This window comes from Eschrichtius robustus, chromosome 19, assembly GCF_028021215.1.
Source record: "Eschrichtius robustus isolate mEscRob2 chromosome 19, mEscRob2.pri, whole genome shotgun sequence".
Taxonomy (NCBI): domain Eukaryota; kingdom Metazoa; phylum Chordata; class Mammalia; order Artiodactyla; family Eschrichtiidae; genus Eschrichtius; species Eschrichtius robustus.
Window position 1 is genome coordinate 15143641 of NC_090842.1, and position 13679 is coordinate 15157319.

At 41.8% G+C, this 13679-nt stretch overlaps 1 protein-coding gene across 3 annotated transcripts in view; it reads right to left on the reverse strand.

The window, feature by feature from the left end:
- The window catches only part of PHLPP2 (PH domain and leucine rich repeat protein phosphatase 2), a 72696-nt gene that overhangs the window by 6376 nt on the left and 52641 nt on the right, over positions 1-13679 (reverse strand). For all 3 annotated transcript variants that reach the window (XM_068528277.1, XM_068528278.1, XM_068528276.1), the window contains 7 exons: positions 12590-12745; positions 10069-10269; positions 4800-4962; positions 4463-4593; positions 3208-3318; positions 2176-2370; positions 489-720 (listed from right to left, as the gene is read on the reverse strand). In XM_068528277.1, coding sequence (XP_068384378.1) covers positions 489-720; positions 2176-2370; positions 3208-3318; positions 4463-4593; positions 4800-4962; positions 10069-10269; positions 12590-12745 — 1189 coding nt within the window. The remainder of the gene's footprint in view (positions 1-488; positions 721-2175; positions 2371-3207; positions 3319-4462; positions 4594-4799; positions 4963-10068; positions 10270-12589; positions 12746-13679) is intronic.

Below are 13679 nucleotides of genomic sequence, written 5' to 3' on the forward strand. Positions count from 1 at the left end.
TTGCTAAAGTCTTTTTGAAAGCAAAAACGTTATGCTAACTTCTGAAAAGGGAGAAAAGTTATAGAGATACTGATGCTTCTTTATTAAAAAAACAATACCAGAGTATACTAAGCCATATACAATATAAAAAGGAAAAATACTGTGAAACTTTTCATTTCAGAACAGGGATGTCAAACTACAAAACTTTTTTTTCTTCTGTTTGGAATAACAAAACCAGATGAAAATTAATCAAGGAGGACATTTACATTTATTTTACATGCTATATATAAGTCTAAAGGACCACAAATTAGGATTTTTCATTTCTAATTAATTTGCTTTTTCTTTCTGCTAGTCATTAGCTGCTCATTAGATTTTCTTTTATTACTATTTTCAGGATTGGATACAATTTACAGGGCTCGATAGGAAGAAAATGGACCTTCACTGTTCTAGGCAGAACAGCATTCATTAGATTTGGGGAGCAGACATGACCGGTGGAGAGCAAGACTCACCTCTGTTATGATGGCCTTTTGGTCCTTCACCCTCTGGGCCTCCTCCGGGTCCTGTTCCAGGCTGAAGACTTTAGACAGGGGCACTGGCTTCCCACTTCGGCACAGGACTGCTTGGCACGTGCCAACGTTGGCCACAGTCAAGCTAAAGCTACTTGTTGGATCGGCAGTGTCAGGGCGGATATAACAAAGGAGAGCAGAAGAGCCCAGCTTCTGGCCAGCCATTCCTAATTTCCTGTTGAGAAAGAAAAGAAAATGAAAACATGGCAGCTAGTTTTAGAAGAAAGCAGCGGTCCTTCATGTCCGTGACTCCCTCGTTTTTTTGCCGTGTGACAGCAAAGCCGCTTCACCCTCCTCCATCTGAAGGCAGTCTCTTGATTTGGGTGAGGATGGTGAAGGCAGCCTTGCCTTCTCCTCTTAGCTGAGAAATTTTACCAAAAGGGTCGGGGTAGAGGAGACAAGGTGCGGCTTTCTCTGTTGCTTCTGCTTGTCTGATCATAGATTACAATGACCTAATTCAGTGCCTTCCAACGGTAGCAAATCAGAAACACCCGAAGGGCTTGTTAAAGACAACTCCGGCCCACCCGCAGAGTTTCTGAGTCAGTGGGTAAGGGGCTGGCCCGATAATCTACATTCCAATAAGCTTCCGGTGACGCTGAGGCTGCTCCTCCTAGAACAACACTTTGTGAACCACTTACTTAGGCTGTAAGTTCCCTGAAGGAAGGCCCATAATTTTCCTTGCATTTCTCCCATACACATGGCATCCATCCCCCTCAGCGCTTGGTACACAATGCTAAATACAGAGCAGATGCTATCAGAAAGATCTGGTTTCAAATTCCAGCTCTGCCATTTATGGGCTATAGATCCTCAGCAAGTTGATGCTCCGAGAAATTTTTCTGATTAAAACACCCACCTCCACGGCTTGTTTTGAAAATTAAAGATACAGTATGAAAAATGCTTGGTACAGTGCCCAGCTCTTGGGAAGTGCTTCATAAACTGAGTTTCCTTTCCCACACCCTTTATTTTGCCAAGTCCCTAGGCTCAATTCTATTACTGAAAAATAGACTCCTTTCCCAACATCCTTGTGTTATAATGACAGAAAAAACCGCCTTGGGCTCCAGGTTGTTCCGTTTCAACCTTGATTATACAAAGGTACACCCTCTCAGTCGTATGTACCCTTTATGCAGCCCACCTGATGTGCAAGATGCTCTATTAGCCACTAAGAGATTTTCAACTGTTTGGTTTATAGGGTTTTTGCCCTTAAGTGGCTTAGACTTCAGTGAGATTAGTTGGTAAATCCCCAATAATAAGTATTTTAAACACAAGAATCTGATGAGTGCTTAACCTTTTGTAGGTCACTGGCACTTTGGAGAATCTTATAAAGGATTACCACCTTCCTTCCCCGAAATGCGCACACACACACACACACAACCTTTTGCGCGTGATTTCTGGGCTTTCCAAATTCTCAGCAGCCTTCGGTTTCAACAGAGAAAACAGATGCCTCCACAGGCTCTTTAAAGAGCCCACGTCCCCACATTCCATGCTGATGGAGAGAATGGTCACAGAACAAAGAGCAAGATCTCATCTTGCCCCTGTACTTATCACTGAGACCCTGACCTTCTTCTGGCTTAGTGAGATTTATTTTCCACAAGCAGGGCCGAGTTAGGAATTATTCAACCCACCTGCTTACCTGTGAGATACCAAGAAGGTGTGAGCCATGAAAACTGTGTCATTTGTTGACTGCTGTACCTCTTCCAAAAGCACATCTGCCATGGTACACTGGAGTAGGCGAGGGAGCTCCTCATTTCGGTCCCCATCAAACATGCCATACACAGCTCCCACGCCCTCTGCAAAGTTATCCACAGCTAGAGCAGATACACATAGCCTATCACAGAAACAGGAGAAAGAGAAACAACGAAGAAAGTCAGTGGTAAAGCATTCTTCTCCAGGGAGCCTTCCTTAAAAAAGTTAAGTATTGATTGAAGGTGGAGAAGAGTAGTAGTAAATCCTAATCTACACATGAAAAAAGTGTTACAGAAGATAAGTAAGCAGCATCTTAAAGAGTTGATGTCATAAGAAAAGGGGGAATTCAGCCACATTCAGGGGCGGTACATATTAGCTCTGCAATGCTGTGGAAGGCTGGGAAAATTAGATGTTTTCTCTTCGTAGTGATTAAGCACTAGTATCAACACCCTTCAGCCAAAGACTCCCCCAGGTGCACAACATACCTGTGGCTGCAGAAGTTGAGTTTATTATGCCTTGCAACAAGAGAAAGCACACCATGGGACTCTGGGGTATATAAGAGGGTACTGGAAAAAATCTAGTACAGGATTTGGGTCTGCCTGGGTCGTTTTGGGGAAGATCTAACAAAGTGGGGGATCATACTAGATTGGGTGCTGTCAGAAAGCAGGGCTATTCTATGGTTGGGTACCTCAATAAATCTTATCTACAGGGAAAGATTAGCATGGGGACAAAGCTGTGATTGATAAAGAAAGTAGCAGTCACCCATCTTAGTCATGAGATGGGGTGTGGGTGTTTTGTGGACTGCACATTCATCTTGTTTTGTCTTACTGGTTCACGGTCTCAGAGGAATCTTATCTGATGCTGGCATTCTGTGATTTGTTTATGTCCAACAGGAGAACAACATGGCCTAGCTTTCAGCACCAGATCCTTTCCCAGATGTCAGGGGAACTTTTGCAGTCTCCATGGCCATGATACTCACTTGTTTCTCTGCCCTGCCATCTCAGCCAGTCCGTGGCTCCAGAAGGTTGATGTAACTGTAGAATCAGTGGTTGGCAAAGGTTTCTGATCAATTTTCAGGGTGGTGATATGGCTGCGGGAAGTGGAGGAAGGGAAGTTTAAACCGTATATGCTTCTGTACTTTACAGAAGCTATCCCAACAGTAATTTACGTTTTTATAAAATAATCTGTTGACAGACCAAGACTAATTTCCAGAGAGACCAAAGAAAGTAGTATGCTGACCCACTGGCCAAGAAGAGAGAGAAAGGAAAGGGGTAGGAGGAAGAATTAGGGGCCAATTTTGTTATAATCGATGCTGTTCATTTCAATGAAAAACTAAGCACAACAAAGATTTTTAAGTTTCAACCATCTACTTATTTTACGTATTTTGATACAGTGAAGTCTTGGTACAATGAATGAGCTTGCATTGTCTTAGATGTAATGTAATGTGATCTGAGCCACCTAAATTACCTATGCCTGCTGTATAATCAGACCACTCAGGATGGCTGTTCTCTTGCTCTCTGTACGACCCTGCCCAACCAGTGCCTGCCTCACCCACACCCTACTCGCCTGACCTTCCCTCTGAATCACAGAGCCCGATTGGTAAATGCCTGCATACCTACCTCCCCACCCCCACTTCACTCGGCCCCAGCTAGTGATTGTTCTCATCTTTAGATCAGAACTCTCTCTACTATGAGAGCTTATCAAAGGGGTGGCGAGGGGGCGTGCCTCTGCTCGTTTCCCAGGTAACTGATGAGCCAACCTCCCTCTATAACTGGTAACCTCCCTCTCCCCCAGTAGTAAAGACACTACCATGTCCTGCCCACCAGATGCTGCACACGGTGGGGTGTTGCTCCGGGACCTTGCTTCAGACATGTAAGATCCCCCTACCCGTTAAAACATGATGTCTCTGTTGCTGACTCTGGGCTCTTTCTTTGGTCTCGAGGTTGGGCAAGTACAGGGCTTGCAGGCCTGTGGGGTGCAGCCCCACACCTGCCCTGTAAAGATACTGGGGTGCGGCTGAGCAGTACCCACGATGTTGAGTTCGAATATCTATGGGCTGACTGCTGGACAGACCACCCATCAAAAACTGACTCAAAGAAGAGAACCGAGGGGCTTTATGATCTAATTCATTCTACTCCTTTAATGAACTGAGGTCTCCACAGTCCTTAAGAAGAACCACACAAGGCTGGTGGGAGTTACAGCACATGTGGATTCAACTTCATAAGTCTTCCTACCTAAATGTGTCTAGCGTCTTGTGTTCCAGAACCAGATTTGTATTTCCAGTTAGGTCCAGGTCTTGTAAAGTAGCAGGCAGAGCCTCTGGAATCAGGATTTCGGTCAAGTCGTTGCAACTTAGGTCTACAAACTGAGAGGAAAACAGAGGGATTAATTCTTAACTCCCTAAGGGTCAATCTCCTACTATATCCTCAAAGGGAATTTCATTTCTTCCCAGAAGTCAATTAAATATACTGTGATCCCAAACTGCCACTTTCTTCTTCCTTATGAGAAGAGAACCACCTCAGTCACACTCCTCCCATCCCCCCCAGACATCATTCCAGCACACAGAAGTACCTGTATCTGAGGCAACTGCAGTATTTCCGGGAAAATGCTAATGTGGTTGGAGTGCGCCACCAGAGTGTGCAGCCTTTTGCAGTTTGCGATGGTCGTGGGGATGGTTTTAAGCTTGTTGCCACTTAGGTTCAGTTCCTCCAATTGCTCCAATTTATTTAGTTTGCTGAAAAGGAAACACCAAAATACCATACTGCACCCAAATGAGCAGCTGCCAAACAAGTTCCACAGCTGCCAGAGTACAGAGGTGACCGACCCGCTGCCCAATGACCAGCCAGAATGAAACAGCCACTAGGGTGAACAAACACTCCCGCCGAGCCTCAGCCGCATCTCCTCCCTCTCAGTGCATTTCAAGGGCTGAACCGCTTCTACTGCAGCTGCTGGATCTTTAGGGCACAAACATCTTCCTATTATCTGACTTCTAGGAAGTGGCTGAATTGGCATCAGCCTAGGGTTGTTCAACCAGTTACAGTACTTGCTTTGCCCCTAACTAGTTGCAAAATACTGGGTAGATTAGTGTCAGCGGACATCAATAGCCTTGGCTATAAAATAAAGAAGTTGTACTAAATCATCACTAAGATTGCTTTTAGTTTTATTTATTTATTTTTAATTTATTTTTTTAAATTTAATTAATTTATTTAATTCTTGGCTGCTTTGGGTCTTAGTTGCGGCACGCAGGATCTCTGTTGTGGTGCGCAGGCTCTTTGTTGTGGCGTGTAGGCTTCTCTCTAGTTGTGGTGCGCGGGCTCCAGAGAGCGTGGGCTCTCTAACTGAGGTGCGAGGGCTTAGTTGACCCAAGGCATGTGGGATCCTAGTTCCCCGACCAGGGGTCGAACCCGTGTCCCCTGCACTGGAAGGCAGATTCTTTAGCACTGGACCACCAGAGAATTCCCGGCTTTTAGTTTTAAATTTCTAGGGACTTCCCTGGTGGCACAGTGGTACAGAGTCCTCCTGCTAGTGCAGGGGACACGCGTTCAAGCCCTGGTTTGGGAAGATCCCACATGCCCCAGAGCAACTAAGCCTGTGCGCCACAACTACTGAGCCCGCGCGCCTAGAACCCGTGCTCCGCAACAAGAGAAGCCACCGCAATGAGAAGCCCGCGCACCGCAACAGAGAGTAGCCCCCGCTCGCCGCAGCTAGGGAAAGCCCTCGCGCAGCAACAAAGACCCAACACAGCCAAAACTAAATAAATAAAATAAATTTTTAAAAAAATAATAAATTTCTACAGTTATTCATAACATAATCCACCTTCAGTGAACATTTATCAAGTGCCTGGAATACATACAGCGCTGTGCTAAGGACTGTGATGCAGGCGATTCACACTGTCCCTCCAGTAAGCAAAGTTTTCTACACAGTAAGCAAAACATCTTAAGATGGCCTAACACCTTTATCAGATTATTACAAATTGCTCTGATTTCTCCTTATCTACCAATTTTAAACACTGTAAAAATAATAAACTGCTGTAACATAGAAAGTTTAGAAAATAAAGAAAATAAATCAACAATAATACCAATGTGAAAAAATTTCTATTTTCATTTTGCTGAATTTCCTGCTAAATTTTTCATATGTAGATTTTACATGAAATTTATATCCTGCCCTTTTCATATATCATAAATATTGATAATTTTCATTGCTAGAAAATTGATACTTTGTAATAATTAAGCTCAGTAAGTTAAAATTGTTTTCTTTCTTATTACAATAGTAATACTCACTGAAAAAAATTGAAAAATAAAGATGAACATAAAAAAAAGAACTTTTAATCCCACAACCAGATTTAATCTCTGATGACAATTTGGTGGAGAGTAGTCTTGGCCTTTTTAATGCATGAAACTCTATGTTTCGAATTAAAACATGATGCTTATCATATGTATTGTTTAATAACTTGCTTTTTTCTTTTTTACTTAATAATATATTTTTGAAGTATTCCCATGTCCAAATTTCACGCTTTTCTCTTACACGATTCCCTACTTGGATCCTCTGACTTACAGATAGAAACGCAGCATCTGTATCTCATTCAGTGTCTTACTGAGCACCCAGAACTGTGCTAGATTCTGAAAATAGTCCAAAGGAAACAGAAGACTTGGGATTGTGCCTGTGCAATCATAACACTGTTCAGGAGATAACTTGACAGGAGATTTATTATTCAGTACGGAACACACATTTTCTTTAAAATAATGCTCTAAATTCCATTCATTCATCCATTCATTTATTTATTCATTCATTCATTTAGGCTCTGTTGGGTCTTTCGTTGCTGCGCGTGGGCTTTCTCTAGTTGTGGCGAGTGGGGGCTACTCTTCGTTGTGGTGCGCAGGCTTCTCTTTGCGGTGGCTTCTCTTGCTGTGGAGCACGGGCTCTAGGCGCGCAGACTTCAGTAGTTGTGGCTTGTGGGCTCAGTAGTTGTGGCACACGGGCTCAGTTGCTCTGCGGCGTGTGGGATCTTCCTGGACCAGGGCTCGAACCCGTGTCACCTGCACTGGCAGGAGGATTCTTAACCACTGCGCCACCAGGGAAGTCCCCCATTTAATTTTATCATCTGTATTCAGATTATTCTAGTTTTGTGTAATCTCCTGTTGATTCTTGTCCTTACTTCTAACTTCTTAGTTTCATATTCTTAGGTATGTTTTAAGTTTTCTATCAGCCTGCTTTTGACCACCCCAACAGTAAAGAGTGTCGTCAAATTAGGTGGAATTCATTAGTTTCAGAGTATTACATCTAGTATCTCCCAACAGCTTCATAAACTAATGTTAACTTGTCAGTGGTGTGTCATTTGCACTTTATATGAACATATTTGAGGCCAACTGAATTAATCTGATAGGATTTCAAGAGATCTATCACATCCTGAAATTAAGATTCTGTATTCACTTTAAAAGCCATTGTTCAGGGACTTCCCTGGTGGCCCAGTGGTTAAGAATCTGCCTGCCAATGCAGGGGACACAGGTTCAAGCCCTGGTCCAAGAAGATCCCACATGCCCCGGAGCAACTAAGCCCATGTGCCACAACTACAGAGCCTATGCTCTAGAGCCCGCGAGAAACAACTACTGAAGCCCGCACGCCTAGAACCCATGCTCCACAACAAAGAGGAGCCACCACAATGAGAAGCCCGTGCACTGCAACAAAGAGTAGCCCCCGCTCGCCACAACTAGAGAAAGCCCACGCGCAGCAATGAAGACCCAATGCAGCTGGGAAAAAAAAAAATTAATTAATAAAAGCCATTGTTCAAATTCTTTCAAGGAAGCAATCAATATCTCCAAATATCTCATTTTATAATCACAAAAATTACAATTTCTACGTTTTCCAACTTTAACACATTTCTAAGAAAATTTGTGAAACAAAATTAGAATAAAAATATAGTTTTCGGACTTCCCTGGTGGCGCAGTGGTTAAGAATCCACCTGCCAATGCAGGGGACACAGGTTCGAACCCTGGTCCGGGAAGATCCCACGTGCTGCGGAGCAGCTAAGCCCGAGCGCCACAACTGCTCAGCCTGCGCTCTGGAGCCCATGAGCCACAACTACTGAGCCCATGTGCCACAACTACTGAAGCCCACGCGCCTAGAGCCAGTGCTCCGCAACGAGAAGCCACCGCAATGAGAAGCCCGCGCACCGCAACGAAGAGTAGCCCCCACTCGCCACAACTAGAGAAAGCCCGCGCGCAGCAATGAAGACCCAATGCAGCCATAAATAAATAAATAAATAAATAAATAAATAAATATATAGTTTTCTTTTCATTCAAATTGTATCAAATATGATATAATTTTATATGAAATATATATATAAAATTTCATTCAAATTATATGAAATGTTATTTCCCTATGTTCTTAGTTTTTGAAAACATGATTTTTAATGACTACCTTTATGGTATAAATGGATTTTTCTGGTGTCAAATTTTCTTTTTTTTAATTATTTATTTTTAAAATTTATTTATTTATTTATTTATGGCTGTGTTGTGTCTTCGTTTCTGTGCGAGGGCTTTCTCTAGTTGTGGCAAGCGGGGGCCACTCTTCATCGCGGTGCGCGGGCCTCTCACTATCGCGGCCTCTCTTGTTGCGGAGCACAGGCTCCAGACGCGCAGGCTTAGTAATTGTGGCTCACGGGCCCAGTTGCTCCGCGGCATGTGGGATCATCCCAGACCAGGGCTCAAACCCATGTCCCCTGCACTGGCAGGCAGACTCTCAACCACTGCACCACCAGGGAAGCCCCTAATAATTTTTTTAAAAAATATTTATTTATTTATTTATTTGGCTGTTCTGGGTCTTAGTTGCGGCATGCGAAATCTTCGCTGCCGCAAGTGGGATCTGCAGTTGTGGCATGTGGGATCATTTAGTTGCGGCATGTGGGATCTTTAGTTGCGGCATGCGAACTCTTAATTGTGGCATGTGGGATCTAGTTCCCTGACCAGGGATCGAACCCAGGTCTCCTGCATTGGGAGCATGGAGTCTTGGCCACTGGACCACCAGGGAAGTGCCTCTGGTGTCAAATTTTCTAAAAAAAATTTTTTTAAATCAAGTGTATTTTGGAAGATACTTATTTCTCCACTGACACTGTTCAAAACTTTGACAAGGGATATATGTATATGTATAGCTGATTCACTTTGTTATAAAGCAGAAACTAACACACCATTGTAAAGCAATTACACTCCAATAAAGATGTTAAAAAAAAAAAAAAACTTTGACAACACTAAATATCTCTTATGTCTTATAAACGTAGCCTGGCTAAATACTATTCATCTCTTCAGTGCAGCTACCCGTGCATATCTTTAACATCCTGCATTTATTATACTGCACTGCAACTGCCTATATACTTGTCTATTTCCCTAATTTGACGGCAAGTTCCTTGAGGACAGAGACTGTAACTTAATCACCACTGTTTCCCTAGTACTTACACAGTACTTGACATACAGTAGGCATTCAACATATATAAAAATGAACAAGTTAATGGACTCAACAGTATTTTATATATCAGTGCTGACAGGAGAAAAGAAAGAATTATCTTCAGAATTTAATTTATCTCATAAGCCTGTACTTTCTAGGTTGAAAATTCTCAGACCACTATTAAGTAAGTAGAACTAAGAATTAAACACGTTTTAGCCACAACCTCTGTGGTTACTGATACTTAACAACAGGGTACAGATTTTCCCATTCAAGTAGTGGAATCACAGCACCAGTAAGTCGGTCAACATAAAGCAAGAGTACCCAGTAAAATAGCTGTGATGTAGTCTGACAAATGCAGAATCATGTTATGTATCTGATACGATCAAAGTTCGCGTTTGCTTACCTTGCGGGAAAAGTCTGTAGCTGGTTGTTTGCAAGATGCAAGATTCGCAGGTGCGGGTGCCCCACCAGGACGGGCACACACTGATCTGTCAGGAGGTTGTTGGTCAGGTAGAGCAGCTGCAGTGCACTCAGACTCTCCTCCCCAGTGCAAGCGGATGGCAGAGACTCCAGACTATTTGCAGATGCATTCAAGTATCTGAGACTGACAGAACACATGCAAATCATCATTTCCTTTATGGCTACTGGTTGCCTTCTTGTGTGGAAACCATCATGCCATCTCAGTATGTAACACTGCCTTTCCGTGCTCCCAAACTCATGACAAAAGTAATTTCCTCCAGGTAGTTTTCTCTGATTGATCCTACCCAAACAAAATTCCTTCTACTCAACTCATGTAAGCCAAGTAGAGAGGGAAGAATGCAGGCTTAGTTGTGTTCCCGGGATTCTGTGGTGGTCTAATTCTAACCCAGCTTCATGTTTTACTGTCTGCATGACCACAGAAACGATGTTGTTGAGTATCATGTTTACAAATATATGAACTGTGAGGACACCCTTTAGAAAAATGTTTGTCTGATTTTAATAGGATCATATTTATTTAGCCAATCCCCCTATAATCCCCTAATAATGAGCATATCGGCTGTTTCCAATTGTTTGCCATTATAGACACTATAATGAGCACCTCCAAGTCCTCACCCAATTATTTCTTTAGGCCATATTCCCAGAAGCAGAATATGTGGGGTCAAAGGCTACATATATCTTTAAGATTTTTACACATATACTGCCAAAATGAGCTCCAGAAAGGCTATATCAAAGTATACTTCAGAAAGGCTATGCCACTAGAAGGATATATGATTGCATTTGGTCACACCTTTGTCAACCCTCAGTATCATAATTCATTTTAATCTTAACCAATCTAAGAAGTAAAACATGGTATGATTTAAAAAATCTGCCTAGCATGGTGTTTAGTACATACAGAACATGCTCAGTAAAAGGCAGCTAATATTATTAAATTTCTGTGTTCTTAAGTCTTCTTCAAACTGTATGATCCACATTGCTAATTAGCTTTTAAGTTGTTGAGGGAACTGTGTGTCTGTGTCTTCGTATATCCCAAAAGTGCTCTGTGCAGAGTTAGTATTAAATATTATTGACAGTTTGCTACAACTGCTAGGTAACTTCCTTACTAAAGATTCTAAAGCTGAAACTAATTTTATTCAGACTGTCATCAGAATGAAATGTACTGTAATGCATTACTAACAAATACTTATTAATTAACAAATGTTACTGCACTAAAACTTTCCAAAAAGAAAATTTCCCTCAAATTTTTTTTAGAATTTCCAAAGATTTTATTTTTAGGAAACTCCAACCAAGCATATTACACATTAAGAGATATATAAACTGCCAGAGAAAAGCCAGACACTTGTGGGCTAAATGCTTTTTGTATGCCTCCTGCAGCCTAGTTAAATTACTAGGCTGTTTCTCTCTGCTTTCCCCATGTCAAAATTGAAGAACAATACTGCCTTCTCCATATTGCAGAAAACTATAATTAAAAACGAATTTTCATTTAATGGTGACATACGTGTTAAATAAACCTGATTACAGGTATTAAAATAAGAAGACATACTATCTATTTGTTAATTTACAATGAGAAAGTAAATAATACTTTTGGAACAACATAACTTTAAATGCACAGTTTTCAAAGTAGGGAGTAAAAAAGCCCTGCAAATAAAGAATATAACTTAATGATAGCTTAGCAAAGCTAGAAGCAAAAACTAAATTAACTTCAGTGGTATGCCCTTTTCTCCTAATGCAAAAGCTGAAAAGTACCCAAAGAAGCTGTATCAGAATGCTGAAACCTCTATTTGAAGATCAAAGAGGCTTCCTGAGATGAAAGCCTGAACCTTCCCATGCTCTTTAAATCTGTTTACAACACTGTAACTTCCTAAGTACTAGATGGTTATTTCACCTTTTGAGTTGAAGATTCCTGCCTCATAAGAGTGTCATGGGGCTTCCCTGGTGGCGCAGTGGTTGAGAATCCGCCTGCCAATGCAGGGGACACGGGTTTGATCCCTGGTCCAGGAAGATCCCACATGCCACGGAGCAACTAAACCCATGTGCCATAACTACTGAGCCTGTGCTCTAGAGCCTGTGAGCCACAACTACTGAGCCCGTGTGCCGCAACTACTGAAGCCTGTGTGCCTAGAGCCTGTGCTCCACAACAAGAGAAGCCACCGCAGTGAGAAGCCCGTGCACTGCAACGAAGAGTAGCCCCCGCTCGCCACAACTAGAAAAAGCCTGCGCGCAACAACAAAGACCCAACACAGCCAAAAATAAATAAATAAATTTATATAAAAAAAAAGACAGTGTCATATTTTATTCCATACAAATTGCAAATAAGTCTCCACCCATAGCTGGATTATGAAATAAACACTCTGTAAAGATGGTTCCAAAGGTCACTCCAATGACAAGTCCAGGCAGTTTGCTTAGCCAATGATTCTGCTCTTCTAAATAAAATCCACAGTACTTACTTTAAGGCCTTAGAGAAGAGTGTATCTGGCAGCCTGGTGAGCAAGTTATGCTGAATATCCAACACCTCGAGAGGGATGTGCTCCACCAGCGCTGGAAGGTTCTGCACGTGATTGTGTCCCACCATTAGTTTTCTAAGACTCAAGCTACTAAGGATTCTAAGGGGATAGAGCACAAAGAAACAACAACAAAAAACTGACTTAAATCTCTCTTCCTGAGTCTGCCCTTGGCTATTTAACTAAAATCAGTAAACTAATAGAACTGTGTTCTTCTAGACAGTATAATCACTGACAGGTGCCTGAGCCAAGAAAGCAGCCACAACCATATGTTTACCCACCACCCACCAGGAAGTCATTCAGGGAAAAGGTGAATTAATAATGAAAGCACACAGCCCAGAACACGTCTAAACAAAAAAAGCAATTTGTGTAATAAATCAATTTAGATTTTAGGTCTAGACAGATAGCACCAAAAATTCAGTAAATTTATTAATATTAATATAATTGATCATAATAAGCTAATAACAAAATTTATTATAACAAACACTACTCCTTATTCAATTCTTAAAATGTGCCAGGACATTTAACTATTAGGTCCAGAAGGGTTAAGTGACTTTGATTTGCCAAAGATCTCACATCAAATGTAGTAAATGGTATAGTCAGGATTTGGATTAAAGTCTGACTCCAAAGCTGTGTTCATACCTACTATGCTACAAACCCTCTAATTTACTTTTAAAGACTCCACTAAGTAATAACCTCACATTTCACATCTTGGTACTTTTTAATATACACCCCCCTCCCACCTCCCAACTCCTATATCTTTCCCCTCCACATACAGAAATCCTACCATCTTATAAAGGTCAATTCAAACAGGCATTCTGCATGAAGCATTCTCTAATTATCCAAAGTTCTGAATTTCTAAAACATTTTATTTATATAGTGTAGTGACCAAGAGTGAGGCTTTGGAGTAAGAATGACTACATTCAAATGCCAGCTCCTATCACTTCCTAGTTAAGTGCAATGTTGGACAAATTACCTAACCACTCTAAGCCTTAGTTTCCTTATTTGTAAGAAGAGGATAACAGCACTTATAAAA